At 38.0% G+C, this 25700-nt stretch overlaps 1 protein-coding gene across 3 annotated transcripts in view; it reads right to left on the reverse strand.

Annotated features, from left to right (window-relative positions):
- NPAS3 (neuronal PAS domain protein 3) overlaps positions 1 to 25700 on the reverse strand; it is a 622181-nt gene that overhangs the window by 27082 nt on the left and 569399 nt on the right. For all 3 annotated transcript variants that reach the window (XM_080397022.1, XM_080397023.1, XM_080397024.1), the window contains 2 exons: positions 11908 to 12101; positions 5289 to 5395 (listed from right to left, as the gene is read on the reverse strand). In XM_080397022.1, coding sequence (XP_080253148.1) covers positions 5289 to 5395; positions 11908 to 12101 — 301 coding nt within the window. The remainder of the gene's footprint in view (positions 1 to 5288; positions 5396 to 11907; positions 12102 to 25700) is intronic.

Below are 25700 nucleotides of genomic sequence, written 5' to 3' on the forward strand. Positions count from 1 at the left end.
TCTTGCTTTTTAGTGATGATAATAAACTTGTACAAACATGAGATTCATTTGTATATTTTAGCATTTTATTTCAGTCCCAGAATGCAAAACCTGGCATTGGAATCAGTTTGATTTTTTTGGTGATTGAAGATATTAAGCACTACAAGAGCATTGAAATTTCGATCTGATTAGGATAAAAATTCCTCAGGATCAAAACACTTCTTTTTTTCCCCCTACAGTTTTACTAATTGTGTGCTACTTGACATTGCAGAGTTATTCCACAGCATGATAGCAAAATATGTGAAGTGTATTTTACTGTTAGAAATTATCAACTCATTCTATTTGTTTTTCATGTGTTTGAGGTTATTAAGAGAATAAAAAATTATAACTGATGTGCATAAGTTAAAAGGGTTAGTTCAACTACAGTTGGTAGGCTAAACCACTAAGCAATATTTTGTACAGCAATAGGATTTTTCTACTGAACATACATAAAAGAAATCATGAATATATAACTGATTTAAAAGCAGACTGAGGGGGTAATATCCCTTGAAAAATAGGGGAGCCGTGAAAAAGGTGAATGTGGAATAGTTTATTTTCAGAAAGACTGGATTATTCTAACCACTGGAAACCAGATAAAGTAGATCAGAGGGAGTGCTACCAAACATACTCATCAGAGACCTTTGCTTTATGGGAAATGAACTGCCCTGGCTCACTGTTCCTGAGGAATTGTATTTCTTATAGCTGTAAATCAAATCCTGAAGAAACAGGATGATATTTTCGAAGCAATAGCTGAGGACAACAAGTATCTTTTTTGTCAGTGTCGGGTTTCTGAATTTAGACCTCAATTAGGATTCCAAAATGAAAAGGCACATATTATATACCAATATATACTTGTGACAGTGTAACAACCAATATATTAATTTTCAAATGGTGGCATGTTCTATGTTTGTCCAAAAGTATATTCACGGTCACCTTCAGAGGTCTTGACTTTGATCCTTCCTTGCTGCTTTCTTAATGACCTTCATTGAACATTAAGATCAAGTACTTGATGCTCAATGAAGATCGTAATTTTTTTTCAATTAAATGGAAGTTGTATACCTCTACAGCATACAACATCCATTCACTCTTACCAAGAAATGTACTTCTTAAATCAAAAAGGGACTTTATAGACCTTTGTGTGATAACAACATCAACCAAAGAGAAGCACATATGCATAGCATCGTACTCCAGAGAGCAGTGAGTGTCAATTGCTGAGCATTATGGACAGTGCTAGGACCTGACACAACAGGAATTTTATTAATCTGCTGGCTTTAAGACCAGGGATGTTTTTTTGTCTTTGGAACAAGGGCAGTTCTACCCATGCAGGGACTCATGCCTTGGTGAAAGTGCAAGAACTGTCCTATGCTTGACATGCAGTGCAGCCCTGCAATGTTTCTATGCAGACCTAAGTAGAAAAAAAGCATCTGTTCACCTTCCTCATTCTTACAAATGGTAAAGTAGAACAGGGGGCAGGAGGGGTCTTTCTAGGGTGTTCTAGATGTGTTACTATGAAATGTAAAACATTCAGCTTCAACTCTTTCATGCCACATATCCTAATGAAGAGCTCTGTTACACAGAGCTAGGATTAGCTACCGTATCTGAGCCAATGTACAGCTAGACCTGAAAATTTTGAGGGCTCGGATTCAAACTCAGGTTGTTGTATCTTAGCCAGTGCCGTGTGTCAGCTAAGCCAGCAGCTGAGCCATGATGCTGGATGGGGTACAGGCTGTTAGACTAGAGAACATTTTTACTATAATTTCTGAGAGACTTGATTTATGATAAAGGATATCTGACTGGATTTTACCTGCAATTTGTTCAATAAACACAGCAAAGGTGAACAAACAAGAAGTTTCCCAAACTTCTGAAACCATGAAGCATTATAAAATGGGAAACAGCTTGATAAGGTAGAATTGTAACACCGAACAATTGGCTGGGAGATTTGTGAAAAAGCATGATGTTTGAAAGCTTGAATGAAACAAGATAGAAACAATATCCCTAAACATTTTATTTCTGTTTGAAAAAACCTGATACTTCAATAATTTGTGGGATCACTACCATGTATTATTGTTGCAAAAAAATGCAGGCATATGAAGAGTTAGAGTATGAATGTTGTTTTTTAATCCACAAGGGCATCAAGCTATAACTAACATAAATTTCTAAGTAGAAATCTGATCCTAATGGAATTTTTGCTATTTACTTCACTGGGGTCAGAATTTTACTCCTTATAAATTTGTTTTTTTAGGGAATAATCCCCATGTCCATTGAAGCCAATGAAAGCTATTCCATTGACCGTACCTGACCTTTTGTTAGGGCAGCAGTTCCCTTACAAAAGATTGTTGTCACTGCTATAGTCCTGCAGACCTTCTTCACCATTATACTTGTAATGGTCACATTCCTGAAACTGCTTTTGTCTTCTTTTATCTGAGATAGCATTAACAAGGCCTGTTTTTCAAAGTTTCTAATGGGCTGCTATGATCTGAAGCCATCAACAGCCCTCTTGATTTTTTCTGTGTGATTTTGTGCAACATTTTCTTCTTTGCTTGTTTTCCCCTTTGATGTCTTTGAATAACCTGGATGAGAAGGCAGGATGTACTGGTCTTACTTTTCCCATTTTTGTCTGATATGTTGTCAGTGACTAGGCAGAGTAGCAGTTTTATTTGTGTTTCTTTTTACCCTTAGATCTACCACTGCAATTTAGGATTTTTCTTGTTCTAATCTTTAAAAATTATTTTCTTTCCTGTAAAAATCAATCAAGATTTTTAGCTGCATTCTGCAGTCCTTCATCAAAAACAACCCTTTCAGTTTGCTGCTTTCTCAAGTCCTGCTTCTACTTTTAAATAGGGCTTTCTAACTATTATACTAACTTCCACTTCCTCTTCAAAAAATTGCATTTTTTTAAAAAATTGTAATCTTAAGAAATTATTTCCTGTGTTGTACTGGCAAATCTGCATTGTTTATTTTGGGGAACTGCAGTTCTGCTTGGTTTTACCTTCTACAGCCAGTGCCTGCAAGTTCCTGAATTTTATTTTTAATTTTATTTTAACTAAACAAGAAGCATTTTCTCTTTATAGTTTGGTTTGAACTTGATTTTCTAGGATGGACAAGTTGCTATGAAGTGTCTTGGCGTTTTGCAATTTCTTTCTCTTGGTTTTTCTAAATGTTGGAAAAGTTGAGTATCTCTCTAGGCAAAGATATGAATCACTTCAGCTTCTGCAGGACTTTACAATGGGCAGGTATACTTCCTGAGCTATTCCCAAGTTTAATTTGAACTTGAAGGCCTTTCATCCAGAGCATGAGTTTGAACAACATGAAAAGACAAATGCAAAGTCCTGTACCTGGGATGGACTGCAATGGTACAGACTGGGGACTGGCTGGGTGGGTTGTGGCTTTGTGGAAAAGGACCCGGGGGTTCTGGTGGACAGTATGCTAAGCATGAATCAGCCGTGTGCTCTATGGGCTGTACTAAAATGTATGGAATGGAATCCCACTGTGCTGGAAGCTGCTAATGGGAGAAGGTCCCTGTCTTTATAAAGCTTGCAATCCAATCAGCTAAACTGGACATACAGTGAGAGCAGGAACACGGTAAGGTGAAGTGACTTTCTAGAAGTCATTCCTGTCTCCAGGGTCTCCTGAGTCCTAGTCCAGTCCTCACACACTGGACCACACTGCACTCACACTGTCTGCATAGGTCTCTAAGTTTTCTGAAGATGAATGTTTCATAAAGCATATTCTATTTCAGAGAGAAGTGGTCATTCAGAAGATTAAGGTCTTTTTCAAATGGGATGTTCATCTCTGCCAGGTGGTATGTTAAGTCTGAGTCATAAATATCTTTTATTTCCTCAGTCAGATAGTGCAGTGGAAGTGCAACTTGTCATTTTTGACTTCCAGTTTCAAGAGCACCATGTAAGTTTCTGAATTTGTTCTTTCATTTCTGAGCAACTGACATATTCTCCTGGATATTAAACGCTCAAAATGTAAATGATGCAAAATTACTTTGTTTATCATTTTGGATAGTTGATTTTTTTTTTCCCATCCACAGAAATGTAGTTAAACTGACCTTCTTATGTCAAATGAACTTTACCTTCTAGAAACTTCAGGGACTATTTGAAAGCTTTACAGAGCTTGATACTGTTGTTGGCTGCCATATATTATTGTGGAAGCTGTCCCTGCTCTCCTGCTTTCCAGTTGCAGTTATTGTCCTATCTTCCCTTGCAGATCAAGCAAGGTAATTTCAGACTTAAGATTTATACTGCCTTCTATTGTAGTCATATGGTTTTGTAAAAGCAAATTAAGTGTGGCTGTACTTGGGCTGCTACCCTTTTATTAGGAAATGCTAGCAGGACATAGCACAAGGGGAGTAGAGTTATTCAGATCTGGGACTCTGAATTTAAAAGGCAGTTTGCAGATAGTCTTTTACATTAAGAAAAACACACAAGTCAATCATAAGTGCAGTCAGTCACTGAAACTTCCAAAGAATTATCTAGCTTTACTGCAGGCACAGATAAATTAGAGATTATGGGCCTAAGTCTCTTTTCGTACCAGGGTAAATCAGGAGCGTCATCACTGAAGTCAACAGATCTCAACAAGAAAAGAATTAGGCCCTATGGCTTTTAATAAGGGGAATAAAAAGAGTTTAATTACAAGGAATCAAGCTGAACCTCCCCCCATACACAGGCATGTGCACATGCTCTCTGGTAAGGTTTGTCTTTGTACATTTTTGTTCTGTTATCCTTATCCTGATCAGATACTACCTGTGTACAAATAACAGGGGCTTAGATGCTATAGGGATGGGGGCCATCTAGATGTTAATACACGGGGTGCTTAAAACACTGGTAGAGCTGTAGCTCAGTTCTGTATTGAAAAAACTGGTGCAATCCCAAATATGCCACAGTTTTTGACTTCCATGTTATGACTCAGAAATAAAAAACAGAGGAGTTCATTTTCTGTGCTAGAGAAGGATTTTCTCACCTAAGCAATACCTTTTTTAAGGAGTAAAATAATGCACAGAACATGTAAGTGAACAGCTCCTGGAAACTCTGGTAATACCAATATATTTTTTTATTTCCACATATGTGAACAAACTTATATGTCTATAAAAAGACTTGAAAATAAATCATACAAAAAGCTTGAGTCACCCTCTATGAAACCCTATGACAAAAAAAAAAAAAAGCAGGTACAAGACAGAAGACCCCAGTCATGGAATACAAATAATAGTTCAGGAACAATGAAGTGTTGTACCAGATTATTTTGACAAAAATTGAAGTACTTACAGTCTAAGTGACTATGTCTGATGCCTTCCACATCTTCAGCATGAATGAAGTGGTAACATCTCTTTCCTACAATATCTACAGGGGTCAGATCCATGTAATCACTAATCCTAAAAAAGAAAAAAAATATACAGCCTATAATTCAAGAAGGAAAAGAATACAAGAACAGTCAAATGACTCAGAAAGTGAAATCTGCTAAAAAGTTTTTCCACCACTATAGTAATTTGAATGGAATATCTGTACAACCAAGACAACTTTAAAGGGAAAAAAATAAAAAAAAGAAATAAAACATTTTTTTAAAAAAACTTGAAATAATTTTATCCATTTAAATAAGTGGAAAGTTAAATTCTAGTGCATATTCTCCCTGTAGCATAACACCAAGACAATATAATTCCATGAAATTGTAAAGCATTAGCAACAATCCAAAATCCTCATTAAAAGACCAAGATGATTCAAGGTTACATAATAAAGTAAAAACATGTTATGTTTATACCAAATGATTAGAGACACATTGCATTTCAACAGATTGGTCTTCTATTGGGTATATTCATGAAAAAGCTCTTCAACCATTTCTTGGCACCAAGTCCAAACTGATATTTCAAGGGATATAATTTAAATGCTGAGACATACAGATGCCTCGGGGTGTTATCTTTTTTAGTCTAATTCATTTGGGAGCTCAGCTTTCACTCTGGGCCCTTTCAACTGGGACTTTGTTGTTTATTGCACACAGAAACTTTAAAATCTATTCTGCAGACCTTTGTGTATGTGCGTCTGTCTGTGTGTCTGTGTGCTTGTGTCTGTGTGCGTGTGTGAACTTTTATTGTGGAGTGCCAAGATGTCAACATCCTTAAATGCAGTACAGAAAATAGCAAAACAGCTGGAAAATGCCTTGCTCACACAAGCATTTAAAAGTATGTCTGGTTTTCTGGAAAAAAGAATAATTTAGGCTTTGAAATATGCTGCAATGATTGGGATTAAGCCCACTTTGCAATTGTAAGATATAATTGCTATCCATTTAAGGGAGTTGTAAGAAACACCAAACATCTTGATATAACCAGATAGCTGAAACAACTGGAGCATGATCCTGAGGGAGGCCAGTGGGGAGGCTAAACCAGAAACCTAATTGTGTAGATCTGAGGGGTTGCCAGCAGGCAGAGAGGGCAGACACAGCCACTGAGGCACTCACTAGCAGAGCTGTGTCTGCCTGGGTGTCCGAGGCAGGGAGACTAGAAAGTCTAGACTAGAAAGAGTGAAGGAGAATGAAAGCATCAGACAGCACCAAAGTAGCACTGGAGTTTTGTCCCAAATGAAAAAAAAAACCCAGACAAGAAAAACATCACAGGTAAAGCAGGTGGACTCAAATTTGCTAGTAAAAAATGTCGAATCAATTTAACACAAAATACAGCAGCCTTCTCCCACTTTCATGACACAGCATGTTGAAGGATGTGCACTTTCAAACAACTGCCTAATAGCTATAGCACTTAACCAAATGTAAGATACCTGTCTGGGGATAGCCATCTAATGTTTATCAGAAACTACAGTTGAAAAGCACCTCTCCTGCCTTCTCAGTGAGGACAGAATCACCAGGATAAAGACAAGTCTAGAATGGTGGCAATGGGACTCCTCATCCCTCCTGCTGAGTTCTTCCACTTTGGTTGCACAGCGAATTATGGGCTGGGAAACAAAGGACCTGGGATCTCTGCCCAGTCATAAGAAACCTCACTATAAGGAAGGGAGTCTGAGATTGAAAGGTTTCTGTCTGCTGGACCGTGCATTATCTTTTTATATTAAACGAAGTGTAAAAACAGTCAATGGAGCAGGAACTAGAACTCAAGTCTCTTCCCCTCCCATGTCTACACTCTCCACACAGGCACATTTGGATGTCTCTTCTCTGGCCAAAGAACTGTGTGTTTTCTGTTAGGAGGTGGCTCTGCTTCAAGATCAGGGAGAAATCCCACCCTGCCCAGCCTAGCAGAAAGGGGCAATCTCCAGGCAGGCCACTGCCCTGTGATGTACCCAGGCTGCGAGTGCTACAGTTTGCAGGGTTGACATGGAAGATGATAATTCTGCTTCATCCTCTGGTGCATTTGACTCAGCTGTATTTGGTTTCTCTGCAGCAGCATGTTTGTACAAAGTCTTCACAAATAAAAATGAACCCAGTAAAGCAACTGTGGAAGCAGATTCACAATCTCTTGATTTTAAGGTTGTGCCAGGGGAGGTTTAGATTGGATATTGGGAAAAAGTTCTTCACTGAAAGGTTTGTCAAGCATTGGAACAGGCTGCCCAGGGAAGTGGTTGAGTCACCATCCCTGGAGGTACTTATAAAACCTGTAGATGTGGCACTTAAGCATGTGGTTTAGTGGTGATCTTGGCAGTATTAGGTTTATGGTTGGATTTGATCTTAAATATCTTTTCCAACTTAAATAATTCTATGATTCTATAATATTAAGAAAAAGCTGTTTCAAACAGACATATGAAGGACACAGGATTTTTTCTTTTTTTGTTTTTATGAAAAAAGTGGAAGAAGAAACAGAAAGAATATGCAGATGTAAGTGATGATCGCTAGCAAGCAATGACACCAAAACCAGAAGAAAAAGAAAAGATATCAAATATGGACACTCATGCTTCTATCAATGGTACCAAAGATGGAAAATAAATAATTTGCATGGAGAAAAGAAAGAAATATTATAGTGTATCTTAAAGCACTAGTTAGGAGACAGATCTTGTGGCCTCTGAGCCCTTTGACAAAATAAAGCAACAGGTTGATGGGTTAGAACTCAGTTCTGTAAAACTCTAAAAAAAATGCACATGCTTATGTTTGAGCAGATCTGTGGTTCCACTGACTTACAGGACTGCTAACATGACTGAAATTTAGAGGTTGGTATACAGTACAGTGCTTCGCTGAATTAGGACCAAATTGTGCACACTTTTTTAGGCCTGAGGCTCTCTACACAAGACTGTTTCTACATATCTGAAGAAACTATTGGCAGCCACGGTCATGGACAACAGGCCAACCCTCTTCCATTTGGAAACCACCATATTCACTGGGTTATTTCCTTTTAGGCATATATTAGCAGATACGGCTATGGCAGTCCAAATTAAACTGAGCTATGGGCTCTCTCCAGATGGTCTCTAATCACTAACAGTTGACACTGAAAATACACAGAATGATGCTGTACTCTAGCAGAAGTCTCTTTATTTTGCTTTTAGTTATTTATCACTGTCTAAGATGATTTGTCCTCTGCAGGTGCTTTTGTCACTCCATTGACTAATAAAGGATTAGAATATTTTTGCCTAGATGGTGAAGCTCAGATGACATGAACCCCACATTTAGAAAACAGACACGGATTAACAAACCACAATTTAGGCAACAAAATTTTACATCCCCATTTAACATTCTCAGAATGAAATATTGTTAGAAATAGCCGGTGTTGTAGCTAACGGATCTTGTGTCAAAGGGAAGCTAACTGTTGACTAGTTTGTGCACCGAGCCCAGGATTCTGCAGATCTCTTCATTCAGAGGAAAGTAACAAGATGCGCCCAAAGACTTGAGTAATGTCACTCCTGCTCCCTGCTGTTGCAAGCAGGCAACGACTTGGAAAACTAGGAGTACTATTGATCTCACCCCTGCTGATCCAATGGTCCACTGTGAGCATTCATTTCAGTTAAGTAGCATGGCTTCTGCTCCATACTCCCCGCAGCTGCCAGTAACTCCCCATTGCTCCATAAATAGTGCTTACAGCTTCCTCAGCGTGGATCCATTTTTCTCTGGTTTCATCAATGTTGTGCTTGCTTTACTGTGGCACCACAAAGAATTTCCCGTCTGCCCGCAAGTGCCAGGAGTCAAGCCCATATATTCAGGATGGGATACTTATCTCCTTTTCTATAGTCCCAGAAGAGAGATTGCAACTTCCCTGACTCATAGAATTGCCTTGGCAAATGCCCAGATAATTAATCTGACAGCTCCAATCAGCTATTCAGTTAATTCCTTCCCTTCTTCTGTCCTCTCCATTCTTCCAGCTTTTACAGTCATATTCTATTTTGTACCTGCTATGAAATCCAGGTCCTGTCAATCTTACTCCAGTTTCTATCAGTGAAAATCCTGCTGCCTCAGTGAGCTAACATTCACCTCCCAGTCCAGCAGAAGTGTTTCTACTATTTGAAATTCCTTTTATAAACTATTTTTAACACTGAAACAGGGGCTAAAAATGGAACTATTGCACCATAAATTCAAGTACCATCATATGCGTTCTACCCTAGCATATGAGAGAAAATACATCACAAACAAGGAAAAGTTGCTTTATAACGTTGCCTTTACCTTAATGAATGAAAACCATTAGTAAGCTCAACACTTTCTTGTGTAAGTCAGCTGGTTTACCATAGTTTACCATGTCTTATCAGCTTTCTATGTGGTTACCAATCAGCACTTCACATCTGATGGATTTTACATTTTTCATTGATGCCTTTCTCAGGCATTTGAAGGTTTTATTGCTACATGAATGTAAAGGGAAGGTGTGAGAAAAATGTTTAATTAAAAAAAAAAACATATACAACTTAGGGCTCATAAAAATGCCAAACTGGTGGCAGAGAAAGTATATATCTTTCTAGCATGGCCCACAAATTCATATCATACTTGACCTGATGGAGTATATTTTTCACGTCTGTTTGACTCCTGTCTTTTTGATTGAGGTTGCCAACAAAGGTGACAGTAAGTGCAGGTGATTTGGTTAAAAGGAAATTTGTTCATTAAGAACTGGACAGATACCAGCAACTCATTTCACAGCGGCCATTGAAAAGCCCTACAGTGGCAGCAGACTTCCATTGCTACCTAGGTAGGTCAGAGTCAAGTCAAAGACTAAGGCAAACGGTTTCTTCTAGATCCTTCTGCTAATCCCCAGAGCTCTTTCACCAGCTGCCTGATGGTGCAGAATCTAGACGCTTGATGGGTAGCGTCACCGCCAAAAGCTCAGCCCAAACTTTAATACTGTTACTGGCTTTCTCTGTGACCTTGCTCAAGCCACTTTCTACAGAGCAGTTTTTCCAGGCCTAAAAATGAGAATAATATATTCTCTTTTAGATACTGCTTTGGAAGTTTAGATGAAGTGTTCTCTCTAATAGCCAAGTAATATTATTAATAATACTATTGTGGCAGTTCAGCAACATGACAGCGAAGATAACCTTATAACTGAAATCCAAGATTATTTAAAAATATTTAAGGCTCTGATTCAACAAAGCATTTATCTCTTTGTATAAAAGTTTATATTGTTGTGTTATCCTGATCATAGGTATTCTATTATGACTGAGACATCATGATTGCTCATATCAGAGCCTCCGCTCTTAACTTCCAATATGCTACAGCTGCTGTCACATGAAAAACTTGCATTATTCATCTTGTTTGTTCCACTTTTTGATGATACGACCCCTTGACAAAATTTGGTTTTGGCTGCATTGCCTTCTCACTTCCTTTCCAAACTTTCCCACATACCTCAGACTTCTGTTAATGGACCCAAACTTCTTTGTTACTTATATCTTCCTTAGATCTTCACTCTGCTCTAAATACCTGTTCCTTAATTTTATGTGTATTTTTCACGGCTCTGAGGACACCAATAAGCCTTAATGGTCTTGATCAGCCCCCCTGGGTCTTTCTGCACCCTGCCCATGGCCCAGGACCCCATGTCAGCCCCCGGGGCCATCAGCCCCTGCCCCAGCAGTGCTGGTGTCGCAGCAGGGCCCGTGTCCAGCTCCCCACAGCCCTGCCCCGCCATAGGCCCTGCCGAGCCAGGCCCGTCCCCAGGGCTGTGCCCAGTGCCGGGGGCTGGGGCTGCCCCCGTGCCCCTCGCTGCCCTGCTCCAGGCTGGGGCGCTGGGACCAGCCCTGGCTGCCAGGCCTTGCCTTGACAGACCCTCGTGGGTGGGCAGCTCCTGATGCCAGGGACACCCAGCCCCCAGGGAGCAGACAGCTGAATTTAAACCCTATCTTCCACCTTCCTAGATCACTTGTCGCTATCACATGGAACACAGCCCCCCCCTCAACCAACTCCTCATCACCTGTTCCCATTTCACTGCTGTCTTTCCCAGTATGCCCTTAACCAATTTTATTCTACAGTTTTCCCACCTCTTACTGCAACAGATCCCACCTCTCTAGCTTACTATCTAGGCCATCTGTGCTTCTGTTCCATTAAACACTGAGCACGATGTGCTGTAATCTGCAAATTAGTTAAAAAATGGAAAACTTTAAAACTTCAGACAGAAAAACTTGTGGAGGGGAGGACTAGGGAGCATAAGGACAGCCATACAGGTCAGACCAGAGTCTGTCTAGTCCCACATCTTGCCTCTGAGAGGGACAATGAGATATTGCAAGCAGGGAAAGCTTAGCGGAGTCTTTCCTGGTCCATCCTCCCCTATCCCAGCAAGATGTCCTGCAAATTACAGTTTTTAATTTACCTTTATTCTCTGAGAATGTAATGGAAATGAAGGTGATGATGATGACAGTGACGTCTATGCTCTCATACAACACCAGGATGACGTTGCAGGAGTCACAAATGTCAAAAGTTTTTGCCAAGCCCATGGAACAAAGAATACATACAGCTAAAACAAAGAAAAAAAGGAGCTAAAAGCTGTACCTATTTTCACAGTAAATGATATTGAGGTCCATATTCACACGAGTGACAAACATGTGGCAGTCAATCCTGACTTCATTAATTGTAGGAGGTGGCAAAGCATGAGCAACGACAACAAGTCCCATGATTTGGCTTGGTACTGTCCGTCCGTGGGACAGTGACACTCTCAGACGTAACCGGCCTGTTATATGAATCACCTGAAAAATAAAAACAATAAAAGAAACCCCAGTGAATTCTGGATGCAACTATGACATCAGTTTCTTGTAAAGGATAGCATTACTATTTCCTTACAAACCACTTAAAACAACCAAAAATTGTACTAAGTAACTGCCAGTATTAGTGTTAAGCTTATTAATATTGGCTATCAACATGTCCTATATGTCCTCATGGCAAAAAAGAAGACAAGAACATAACAGGCAAATGGTTCACATTCATCAAACAAAAAACTCAGAACTCCTGAGGTATTGATTTTTTTTTGGTGGTTGTAACAGAAAGAAAGAAAGAAGAAAAAGAAAACAAACTACAAATTCAATAGAAAAGAAAGTGGGAGAAAACTGAAATAACGAAGGTAGAAATTAATGAAATATTAATTTGATAACATTTGGAGACAAAAAGATCAGCACTTTAAAAAGTTTTCCAGAACGAATTTAATTGAATTGCTAGTCACCTCCACCATGGAGACACCGCTCAGAGCTTTAGATTACTTCTTTGTGGTTGGCAATTCCAGAAGCAACAGCCTAGAAGTGATCAATGAGCTCAGCTGCAGAATGGTCTTCTTGCATCCAAAGCAAGCTTCTTAAGAGCTGGTAGACATGCAATGCTTTTGCCTAGTACACCATGTATGTGTAGAGATCTCTGGGGGCAGATCTTTCCCTATTCACAAGACAATGCCAGAAGATGCCCAGGAGATCCAGTTGTACCCCTGGAGAGTGCAATTCTAAGAATACTGCCTGAAATGGAGTAAGTCAAAACTCTGGAAAAAGAACAATCCACTGCTTCCAGCTTCACTCCTTCAGGAGTTCTGTGGATAAATAAAGGGGTTGTTTTTTTTCAGTAAAAGAATACACATACATCACTGATGCCAGATATCAACTGAAAATGGAAAATGCAGTTCCTGTACTCATGGATAAGAGAGCCATAAGAACTGGGAATTGCAGGCTTTCCCAGATTTTCACCCTCGGACCGTGTTTGTTACAACACCAACATGAAGGGGAGGCTTGCAGGAGATGGGGGCCCCCTTCACTGTGATCCCAGACTCACTACCTAGAGGTCAACAGAGATGTTGCTCGGTACCAGGTGCACTGGAGAAGGTGACAGAGATGGGATGTAGTTACAGGTCCACTGATACTCATCTCACAAAGACAGCAGCCAAACTGTGCTTCTGATCTGAGATTGATTGTTAACACGAAAGCAAGAGAGAAGAGAATCTTTCGTTAATAAGACTGCAAATCACAGTGCATCCAAATTCAGATCTAATTCATGCTAGCAGATCTGTGATCTAAATCTTGAAGTTTGCTTCTTTTTTTAACCTAATTATTAAAATCTCTCCTTTCTCTGCTATTTTACATTTTGACTCCAGCCAGTGAATCTGAATGAGGAAAGTGATTAGCTGCTGTGTTTGTCCATTTCAGCTGAAGGTTTCTGACCACCCACATTTGAAGTGATTATTGCCTAAACTCACACTTAATGCACCTTCCAAGGGCAAACTATTCTATGAATATTTGAAAAAGTTCCTAAAGGCAAGGATGCAAAAACACCATTTCAAACATACTTTATTTTTTTTTTTCTCAAGACCTCATTAACTAATGAAGAAATAGCTAAAAGAAATAGGATTAACTTCACAGGAGGGGCAGTAGTAGTATATTTTGCTCCTTCTAGCTAGGCTTGCATATACATCTGCTTTTTATCATTATCTGTCTCTTTTTATCATGCAGTTTCAGCTTACTGCAAAAATTCAAATCTGTAAATGCTTGGAAAAATGCTGATAGATAACTAGTAATAATGTGAAAAATAATCTTATACCGAACGTGCTATGCAAAAGTATTGTTTTTCTGTTGTTTTTTCATAAGAGTCCTTATGCTAATATGTTTGAAGTTGGCACTATCACTTGAGGAAATTTTTAAGATATATCATACTTAAAATCCATTTATCTCTTCATTGTATTTTTTTGAAACCTCCATGTCATTTGCAGCTAAATATCAACATGATTTGTTTTTGAACAACTCTCTATTCAGTCAGCACATCGTTTTTTTCTGGTTCCTCATCTGAAATACACCTCGGATGCTGTATTACCCCAATAGACCATTCCAAACCTGCCAGACCCACCATATATTAACATTGTTGAATTTCAAGAGAGTTTTCTTCCAGATTCAAATTATCTAGCTTGTTCCTAGCTCTATCATGGATCAAAACATGTTCTAAATCCCCATGTGAATTCAAATTTTAGGGGTCAGCACTCAATTGCATTCTGATTCTGTACACTGGGAAATGTACAGCAAACTGTTCATCAGTTCCAGCGCCTGTGTGCCTCTAAAGAAACAGTATTTCCATGCCTGAAATCCCTTTCTGTGACAACATTAGTCAAACACACCAAGTGGGAAATCTAATTGGTAGTAAAAAACAATTCTAGCTGTCATGACCTTGTCTACATTGTGAATATTGCCACTTCTAACACTGGTTCATTTGAACTGGGATTAGGGGTGATAGGAATTATAGGGTCAATTATCTCCGGTAGCTAAAATTAATCTCTTTATAATTCAATCCCACAGCACTAGTCTATCATAACCTAAAGCAGTATTATGACTTTAATGAAGCTAAATTGCAAGAATAAATTGTTTTATGAAGGACAATACTTGGATGCAGAGGTAAATATTTACCAAAAATTTGCTAGGAATATTCTGAAAATCAAAAGTAAACGCAGCTCTTCTGTGCAGTTTTCTTTGTAAATGCTTTCTTCTGAAAAGTATGCCACAGTCCATATCCATCTTTAAAGTGTAATTGTCTTCTTTCTAATAACACTATATGAATAGACTTGCACATTTAGATGTCACAGCAAGAGAAGACAGTGATACTGTGTTCTGCCGGTTATAAAAAAGGTGGGTGAATGCTACACGCCTAATCACAGGGATTGTCTGAAACTTTTTATGTCAAGAGCTGTACAGATTTCCCCAGCATTTCTCCATCTACCTCCTAAATAAGATTAGTAGTAAGACTCCTTTTTTACCTGAATGGGAGCTGGACTTAGTTAACAGTATGGAGACTTTATTGCTTACAAACTGTTTATTGGCAGGTGTTATAACTTGCATGATGATTTAATCCTATAGAAGCAGAGGGAAATCTTATGGTCAAAATAAACCTTGTGGCCTGATCTAGACCAGGATTTGACATAGGTCATTCTGACTCATGTTATTGCTTGTGGTGTAACCTAGCTATATAATAGTTATACTTGGATAAACAGGTGGATGAACCAAAAAGCATTCTGTAACAATAAATCTTTTAACACTGTTAAATGAAAATAAGACATATGTAAAGGTGTCATGCTGAAGCAAAGCAAATACTATTAAAATCTTCTGTACTGTTTAATTGCTTTGTTAAAAAAATTCTAAATCAACTTTGCCTGGCATTGGAGAAAAAAAAAAATCATTATTTGGCTTTTATTTTTAACTGATTAGAAAAGGGATTTGCAAAATATTTTAAGTACATGTAAACACAGTTTATGAGTGTGGGAGTGTTAACAAGCCACATTGCTTGGGCAAATATATATTTCTTTTCCCTGCCATATGCTCTCTTTAGTCATCTGTTAGCGGTAAGTGCTTAGATGTGCTCTACTGATGTCTACTCATTATAAACAAGCACATCACAAAGACCTTGATAAAACCTTCCCTCTGTCAATAGTTATGGAAAGGAAAGCCCAGCAATTGAAAAACACATCTGGAACCTGCTCATCATCCTTTAAAGCTAAATCTCACCTCTGGAGATGGAAATATTTTCTTTGTCAAAAGACATCTTTAAATATTACATCCATTTTTTCACATACATGTGATGTCAGAGTAAGGACATGCATTACCAGAGGCTATAAAAACCTGCAAGCATGAAAAATCTGTGAATTTCACCTTTCAGATGTCTCTGTGTTCTTCAAAACTTAAACTTCCATTAGAAAGAAATTTCTAAACTATTTCTTTTGTTCTCTGTGTAAATCAGTATGCCAATTTATTATGGAACTGAAACTGCAGCACTGGCAGAAGCGCTCCCTCCACCTCATTTCTCTTAATGAGATATTAAATTTGAAGCCTTAAAATTATTGCTTAGACCCAAATTTTGAGAAGACTGTCACATATGAAAACATCCTAATTTAGTTTATGTGCCTAGATATTTATTTAGCTGTCTTACAAACAACTCATACATGCATTTATACAGAAGCAAATGTGATTCACAAAGATACATGTATATATATATATATATATATGCATGTATGTAAGTTTTGGTCTCCCAAAGATGTTATCTTATACTTCCAAAATCAACACCTAAATCTTTAAAACACAATTAATTTGAACCGCTAAAATCGGCTGAAGAAATATTTTACAAACTATAGCCATGTTCTTACATTTTTCTTTTGAAATGCTGTATTCCTCTTCATTCACAGATGCATGGACAGACACCTCAAAACCTGCTGGTAACACTAGTGAGACAAATGTTTTAACACTCCACAAGGTAAAGGGTTCCTGTATGGTTTCAGGTAATTTCTAAGCTAAGACTGAACATTTGGAAACAGGCTTTTCTCTGGACTTCTCAAAGAAACAGAGTCCAGTCACATCTGCAGTTCACACAGTGGTATTTTAAATGTTTTCCTTTTCTGACATCGAAATGTATCCATGCCCATCAGCCTAAACTTCAGTGCACGTTTATTTATTTATCCCAGTTCTCTTCTTTCCTCCCTGTACCCCACTGTAGCTACTACAACATTTGTATTTGTTTACATTTTCTCATGGTCAGAAGCCATTTATTTCTGGGGTTCCACAGCCCCATCCTCATTGCGACCAAAGCCTACTCTCCCCATCTTTGGGAAAGCTTTAGGAAAATACATCACTTGCCTGTATTTACCATGCAGCAACAGCTGGGATCAGAGAGGTCCAGTAAGGCCTTTATGTTTGCAGTTCCAGTAATACTCACATATCCCATTCTCAGACTTACTGCATTTCTATAAACACTGCTGTATTCCTAACAGGAGGTCCCACAGAGCATGACATTTTGGTGTTGAAAAGGACTGAGCTGCTACAGCTGCAATAAGTTGGATCATCCCACATGTGCAGCACGTTTGATGTGTCCCGCATGAATCCAACTTGCTGTACACACAGAGATCAATTCTTCATCATGTGTACAGTTAGCTTCACACAGAGAAGACACATTGGACTTGCAGCATGAGCCATGTAAAGTAGTTCGCACATTCTCAGTGGCCACTCTTTGGGGATTCCTGCATGTCTGGAAACCTGATCAATCACCCCTCAGATAAAGAAGTTGTGAAAGGTAAAGTTTGTGGAGGTATGTTCTTGCTACATCAATGTTAGATTTACGATTTCTTTTCATCTACAAAATAACCATAATATAATCTTGTCCCTTGTTAACATTGCTCATCTCCAGCTTCGTAAGTATCATCTACCTTTTCTCATGGACAGCATAACAGAATAATGTATCTACTTACTACTCAAACTAATTACCGAGAAGTAACTATTCTCAACTCTGATTTGATTCAGAAATTTGTTGCTTCGATTTTAGATGCTGAAAAAGGGCTTGCATGTTGAAAAATCTGTTTTGTTTGTTTTTTTCTGACTACAGTAGCTCGTCTAGTAAAAGACATTGCTTCTACAAACATACCTTGTCCTATTATATCAAGTCTGCACCAGAACAAAGGAAAATAGTTGTTAGTGCAGCTGTCAGTGAACTATTCTGAACCATGGTGGATAAAAAAAAAAAAAGAGACTAGGCAATAACCTATGACCCCTGAGAAATAGCTTTGTAAGTAAAACGTAGTCAGTCTTAATTCAGTTTTGCACTGAATGCTACCTGAAACACTGTTAAGAGTTGTGGTCTTGAGTACCCATTCAAAGAATATGAGTCTGATTTCAAGGAAGGCCAACATTATTCCTAACACATACATAGTTTCAAGGTCAATAGCCTCTTTTCCATCTACAAGTACATTTCAAATCCCCTCAAATACACCTGCAAAAGACAGTCTGAAAATGGAAATGGTATTTACATTTAAACAGCATTATTTGGTTTCAGGACATATTTTATTGCTAAAAAGTCAATACTAGTTTTTGGAGACACTCTAGGCTTTTTCCATCTTTCCTCTGATATCACTCTCTCCAAATAATAAGATTCAAAAGCCATTTTGCTGCTTAAAACAGTCAGAGGAAGAATTTAGGCTAATCCTAAGGGGTTTAAAAAAAGTATGCTTATGAGACCTCAAACTCATTGGGTGCTTAAAGACAAGCATCACATGAGAAACACCCTGGCTTGGCAGGCTCAGTTCATAGCTCTTGCTCAATCCCTAAAATGACCTGACTAGAGTATTATTTATTGCATACAAGGAATGTTGAGACCAGCAGCAAGCACAATAGCCACAGTCACTTTCATTCAAGTACACCACAGGGAAGAGCTACTCTTCTGTGTAAAAGTTAGCGTTTTGAGCATTCACGCAAAAAGCTGCTTGCCTCAACCTCAGGGCGCACAACCTCTTATCTCCCACTTGCCTCTCACTAGATAATAAACTAAAGGGAAAGAAATGGGGACAGCTTTCTAACTCTCCAAAAGGCTGAAGACAAAACAAGAACCTGATATTAAGCATGTTATATCTATCATATGCAGCTCCCTGGTTTGGACTTGGCTAGGTTAAGGTTATCGAAGACTGCTGTATGATAAACAATTCCTAAAGCTGCCATTTAAGCCAAAAAACATTGTCAAGATTGTACAATAGTTTGTTTTTCAAGAGTTATCAAATCGTAATAGGCTGGGAATGAACAGCAGACCAGAGATTGCTCAAGAATAATTAACAAAAATATATTTGTTATCAACATTTTTAGATCCTTTAGATTAATGTTATTAGATACTCAACTTGTGGCTGATTTTTCATTCTGTTAAATAACAGCATTCCCATGTTATTATTTGGGGTAACAGATTAGCAGTTATTGTTTAGTATGGCATAACATAGTGTCCTGCACTGTATATGGACACATATATATCTTTATCACCATGATGGCTCCCACATCAGAATTTTGAGGTCCAGTTCTGCACTGGCATTCATTGCAGTAGTAAGAGTTGCATAATCAAAATTCAAAAACATATCTGTATTGTAAAATATATTATCATGCTTTCCTTTTCTGTGTTGTGATTTTTTATTAATTGCCATTGATTAGCAAGCTGGTTTTCTCTAAACAAAAGACGCTGTAGACCTGACATCTCTGAAATCAGCCTAGTAATATAAGCTCAAGAAATATTGTGTTCAGTTATTATATATTATAATTTTTCATTTATTTTGCTTTATGCAACTGCAAAGGTTTCTATTTTCATAACCAGCCCCTACAAGAGCAGCTCCAAACGTTCTACTATTAAATAGTAGCCTTTAAATATATGCAGTGTTAGTAATTCAACATGCCAGGTTTTATTTTAATACTTTTGAACCCCTTTCCTTTTTAAGATGTCTTATTAACAACTCAATCTATCAACACCACATTATTTTTTTATAATCCAAAACTTACAAGCATTTGAAGAAGATCAACATTAAAAAAATGGAAAAAGAAGAAACTAAATGAAATCACCACACTGCAACCTGAAAAAGTAGCCATAAAAATTGGGTTTATAACAGAATTCTTTTTGAAGTAATTGGCACAAAGACTGTTCTAGTGCAGATTGCTGCAAGAGCGCTCTTGGCAAGAACATCATAAGCACTAGCAAAACTTTAATATGCTCAAACAGTCAAATACAAACTGACACCAGGAACCCATGTGTGGCAACAAACAGGAAAAAATAAAGTATCTCAGTTTAATACAAACCTACATACAAAGGGATCAATTTTTACAATTCGTGGTTTAGCATACAATACAGCTGTCCTCAGAGTGAATATAGAGTAGCTATACATAAGAAATTAGAATTATCAATTCGGGGGAATTTCTCAAGAGTCCTTCTGATATGTAATACAGCAAATATAATGACTAAGAAACCAGACATCAATGCATTAAATGAGATCAGGTTGAGATCTATTTAGAAGAGACAGGTTTAAGCTGGAAAAAGAATCTCTTTGATATGACCTCCAGAGCAGACCATTTGCAGAAGGATTCAAGATGAGCAGATTTACCCTTGCATATCTGCTTGCTTCACAGCTGCTTTAATATATAAACTCTAAAATATCTAATATTGAGTTATTGCAGAATTAAGTCTATATAGTAAAAAAGATTAAGAACCTGGGATTTTCTTATACTTCTAGCAAATGTTATAATGGATTTTGTATGTTGAATTTGGAGGAATAAATGAAACATAGTTAATTTAAAATCTAGCTAATGTAACTAACTTATTTCTAAATGATCTCTTATAGAATCTGGCTGCTTCTGGTCTAAGCTAGGAATCCGGAATGCCTCAGAATTTTTGGTAGTCTGCATCCCTGACTTACGGCCAATACTCATTTAACCCTGAAATTCAAAAGATAGGTCCACTTTAACAGATTTTCTACTGCAAATCCCTTGGTGTTCAAATGTGTTGCCTTTTTTTCCCCTCATGGAATGTTTGAAGTCCCCTTTAAAAATAATGCCTTGAGGATATTTTTTCCTTAATACTATTTAAAGAAAGTTGAAAGCATTTAGCTATTGAAACGTGCAGGGTTCTAGTAGAGGAATTGTCATCCTTGCCCATGAGAAAACTCTCTTGGAGCTCACTATTCCAGAATTCCAGTGCTCCCTCCAGTAGTAAAAATGAAAACTGAAAAAGAACCTCTGTTGCATCAGTTCAAATGTAGTTTTATCAGAATATTGGGTGGAGGTGGAAGCTGGCTACTTCATTCTGCAACAGCAAGGAAAAGATTTTTAAAAAAAGTTTGCCTGAATCCTGTATGTAAGGGCAACCAAATCTTGTTGCACTAAAGACAACCAATAATAAGTATTCTTCAGATGTAGTGTCTTTATTTCTATCTTTGGAAGGAGAAATAAAGGGTTTTAATAAAGGTTTTGGGGGGGAGGGATTTTTTCCCCCTACTGTTTTATTTGATGTAGTTCTTAGCAGTCATCAATTACCTTAGGTGATTCTCTGCACAGTGAGCAAGAACTAGATAAAACAAAATATCTGATATTAATGCATTTTCTACACAGAGAGAAAAACATAGCAAATGCTGTTGTCTGTAAAGACAGAAATGGATTCCCCAACTTAGGCTTGATTAAGACAGTAATGTTTATGTTCTACTCAAGCTCTTCACCTGGGGTTGCAACCCTAGAATTCATTCTGATGGTAGTCAAGAAAATTCATATTAACTTTTCCTTGTTTTGTGGCTAAATGGGTAGAAAGAGCTGAGGTTTTATCATACTAAAGCAGGGACATGCTATGAAAAAGGCCGAGAACTACTTTTAAAGTGTCATTGATACCAAGGTTCCTCTGCTTGTGCTAATGGTGTCTGGTACAGGCTTTTACACAGAAAAGCAACCATTTTGTTTATTTTAATGCTTTCATGGTTTCCCCCAACATGGTCCAATTTCTGCTGGCCGTACACACACACACAAATTGTACTGAAAGATCCTGGACAACAGAATGTGTGAACTTTCCTGCAGAACTCCACACCTGTGACAAAAGCAAAGGTGGAGATGGGCAAAAAAGATTAATTTCCCATCATTATTCATATGCTTTCATCTTCTTCCCATCAATTACACTTAAATGATATCTAAACTAAAAATTTTCAGTGGAAGGAGAAAACACAGCAAAGTATGTGAGCTGATTTTATGAAAAATGTAACTGGAAATTTCAGAAAAGCTGCTGCAGGTGGCTAGTAATGCCTCCACATCCAGATGGCGGAAAGGAATGATCATAGGATGGGAGGCAAGAGTCTTCTGGTACGTCTGCCAATATCTAGTCTCATTAGTTCTCTCAGTGCTATTTTTGAGCAGTTTTAAACAGGTCTCATGTGGTCCTGACAAAGTAACTGGCATTCAGACTACAAGTCCCAAGCCCAAAAGTGGCTTTACAGAGACTCTGGCTGTAGAAGAAGCCTAGGGCACACCATGACCGCCCTTCCAAAGGAGCAATGGAGTGTCCTTAAGAGCAGCTGTAGCAGGTCAAACCAAAGGCCTGTCTAGATCAGCATCCTCAATGTGTCACTCAGGCCCATGAAGGGAGAGTGTCAGACTAGGCAAGCACCTAATGGCATTTCCCTTGTGTATTCTCCCAGCACCTCCTGAGGCACAGACATGTTCTTTGGAAAGCTTTTGGCATTCATAGTGCTCTGTGGCAATGAGTTTCACTATTGAACCCTGGAATAGGTAAGTGCCTCCTTTTGCTTGTTCTGAATTTGCCATTTACTACTTTAATTTTGTTTCCCACCCTGCATATTGAAAGACAGCAGAAAATGATACCCCATTGACCTTCTTTATACACTAAGGTTTTCAATCTTATGCCTCCACAGTAATTTTTTTTCCAAGTTGAATCTCCTAGGTATATTTTAGCTGTTCCACAACACTGATCAATGTTGTCACTCGTCAACGATCCTCAGTCTGAGATGAGGTTGGATAACAGACGCACGAGTATTCAAGATAAAGGAAAAACATTGATTTATACAGTGGTATAATGACATATTCTGTTTAATTTTTAATCTGTTTCCTAACAATTTCTTAGCACTGTTTGCCTTCTGACCACTACTGAGCGCTAAGCTGTTCCTTTCATAAACCTCCCATTACAACTCCAAGGTACCTCCTCTGAGCAGCAACAGCTGGTTCAGAGGTCTTCATTGAATATAAACAGCCAGGATCGTTTTTCCCAGGTGTATTACTTTACATTTACCTGAACTGAATTTTATCTGCTATTTTATCGCCCCTTCACACAGAATCATGAAGTTCTGGTGCTACTGTTCACATTAGGCCTACATTTTTACAACCCAATAAGCATGGTAACTTTCCTGTTCACCTTGGTTTCCATTTAATTGATGAATATGTTAAGAGCCAAAGGCCCCAGGAACAGCAATCTCTGTGATAAAGTAGCATTGACCACTTAAATTCAGAGAACTGATATATATATTTTTTTTTATGCACTTACTTATCTATGAGAGGATCCTGCTCCTCCACTGCCAGCCTAATTTCTTTCAGACATTTGGTCAGGGATGGTGCCAGTTCCCATGCTGTAAATGCAGCTGCTTTGTATCAAATGGACATCCCCTGTAGAAATGCTCACCTTGCAAAAGTCTTAGACTTTTCCTTGACGTACTGTAATTACTCAGATGTCTACAAATTCCATATTTTTTGAGTCCCAGAAGTGTTCTAGGTTATGAGCTCCCTTGTGCTAAGACACAAGGAAGGCATTGCATACTGTAAATTAAGAACATATGAAATGAAATAATACTGATAAATTAATAGAAACATACAAACTATGTGTTTAGTGGCAGTAATAGCAATAGGTCATAAATTTCTGGATCTCAGGCTCGAGTTCCTTTCCATAGACACATGACCTGTAAGTCTCTAGTACCATCCTAAACCTCACCTGAAACTTTTGAAGAATGTAAAACCATAAAGATATATTTTCAATTTAATCAAATTTGCCCAGAAATACTCAGTAATGAGACTTGTTTCATGTCAAATCACACTGATTTTACAAAACATTTGTAACACAAAATTGAGTTAATTTTGTGGAGAGGAGGGTTTTTGTGGATACTTCAAGAAACTGCACTGTCATTATTAGCTGAAGTCCACCCAAACAAGGTATGTGATTTCCCTTTGAAGAAAAAACTTTTATTCCACTTGGAGATGGATGGTCTTTGCAAAGCTCTGACCTTCTCCTTGACAGCTACAAATGGACTACTATTTATGATTTGTTTCTATAATCAACTTAATGTAGCAAGCTAGATTATAGATAGCAATTTATTTGTAAAAATCATAATAAACCAGCATTGTTTTAAATGCCAGATGTGGATAAACGAGGAGCAAGAACTGATGAGACAAGTTTCGTGTTCTTGAATCTACACTAAAGAATTAAGGCAGCCTCTTGCTTTATCTGCATTGGAATCAATTTAGTAATTTTTAATTCACTGATTTTCTGATGTTTGCTTAACATTTATTAATTGATTGTCGTACTCATGCAATTAATTCAAAAGTTGGCAAGTTTAACATGCAGAGATTAATTTTCTTTTGCTAACCCACCACCTAGAATATGTTTTTTTTGAAAAACAAGTTACCAAGAAATTACCTCCACATCAATCATATTTTATAAACGAGATACAGTAGGGGAGTTGCATGCCATCTGTCAATCCACATTTTCCCATCCATTCCTTATATTTGACTAAGTTTTTCTGTGTAATTTAATAAAATAATAAGAAAAAACATTAGGGCAGATCCATCTTTCACCTACTGCAGTCCTAACAAAAAATGTTTGGACACCTAGGACCTCTGCAAGACTGGGAATTTCTCATTTAAGAGTATGATGCATCTCAGGTCATATTGAAATAAATGGTACACCTGCCCCATCATCCAGTGGTCACAGGATCTGCACTTTCACAACCACCTTCAGGTTGCTCAGCTGTCAAGTGTTTCTCATCTGAAATGAGAGCCATTCATTTGCCCTTCATGGCACACTCATTTACAATTGCTGAAATGTTTATTCAGAAGGGGTGTAGAGATAATGAGCAAGGTTTCTTTGCTCTTGGTTACCAGGGGCTATTCACAAGACTTCAGACTTCCTCACTGTGTTCCTCTTTGCAGCACAAAACAGCAGAGTGCAAGAGAAAAAACAGTGTTCCCAACTCTAATTATTTTATTATGACTTTCACCATATTTGGCGTTTAACTGAAAGACTCAGTTTTTGTGGGTTTTTTCCTCTGTCTGTCACTCAGGCTGCTGCTGTAAACAGGTCAAACAGACAAAATAGACTTTTATAGAGAGAGGCAGGGAATATGCCTCAGACAATGTTTTTTTTGTGGACTTTATAAGGCTAGAATGGACCCAAGCATTTTGATCTCAAAATCAGGACTTAATATCTCTCACAGACAATACAGAAGTTCAGATAAATCTGCAGTTAGGTACAATAGACACAGAGAATGAATTCAGCACTCAGTGCAGACTGTGAGATACATGAGTGTGCAAGTGGTGATGCATGGAAGTGCTGCAAGGTTTGTAGGAACCCAATCCAGACTTCCCCCCCCCCCCCAAAAAAAAACAAAACAAAAAAACCATGGCCTTCTCTCACCTGTAAACTTGGGAAAACTCTGCAGAAGAAAACTTAAATCTTTTCAGCATTTGTGTTAAAAACTGAAGTTAGTGCTTCATGTAACAACTATGGTTAGAACATACACGTATATTCATATGTGCTTTAATCACATGAGCAGCCACTGATTTAGTGAGAATAGATCCATGATCTATTTGCAGAATGAGTCTAAATGACCTTGGCATCCACTTATAAGATTGTGAGGAATGTATACAGTATTTAAGAAATCAGCATCAGTGGGTTCCTGTAGAATGTAATAGAAATCCACAAAACTATTGTGAAAACCTCAGAACAGTATCTTTTTTATGGGTTTTAACACCATCCTATGGAAATCTTTAGCAAGCAAATACATTCTCTGT

Source organism: Falco punctatus, assembly GCF_963210335.1.
Source record: "Falco punctatus genome assembly, chromosome: 7".
In the NCBI taxonomy this organism is placed as follows: Eukaryota; Metazoa; Chordata; class Aves; order Falconiformes; family Falconidae; genus Falco; species Falco punctatus.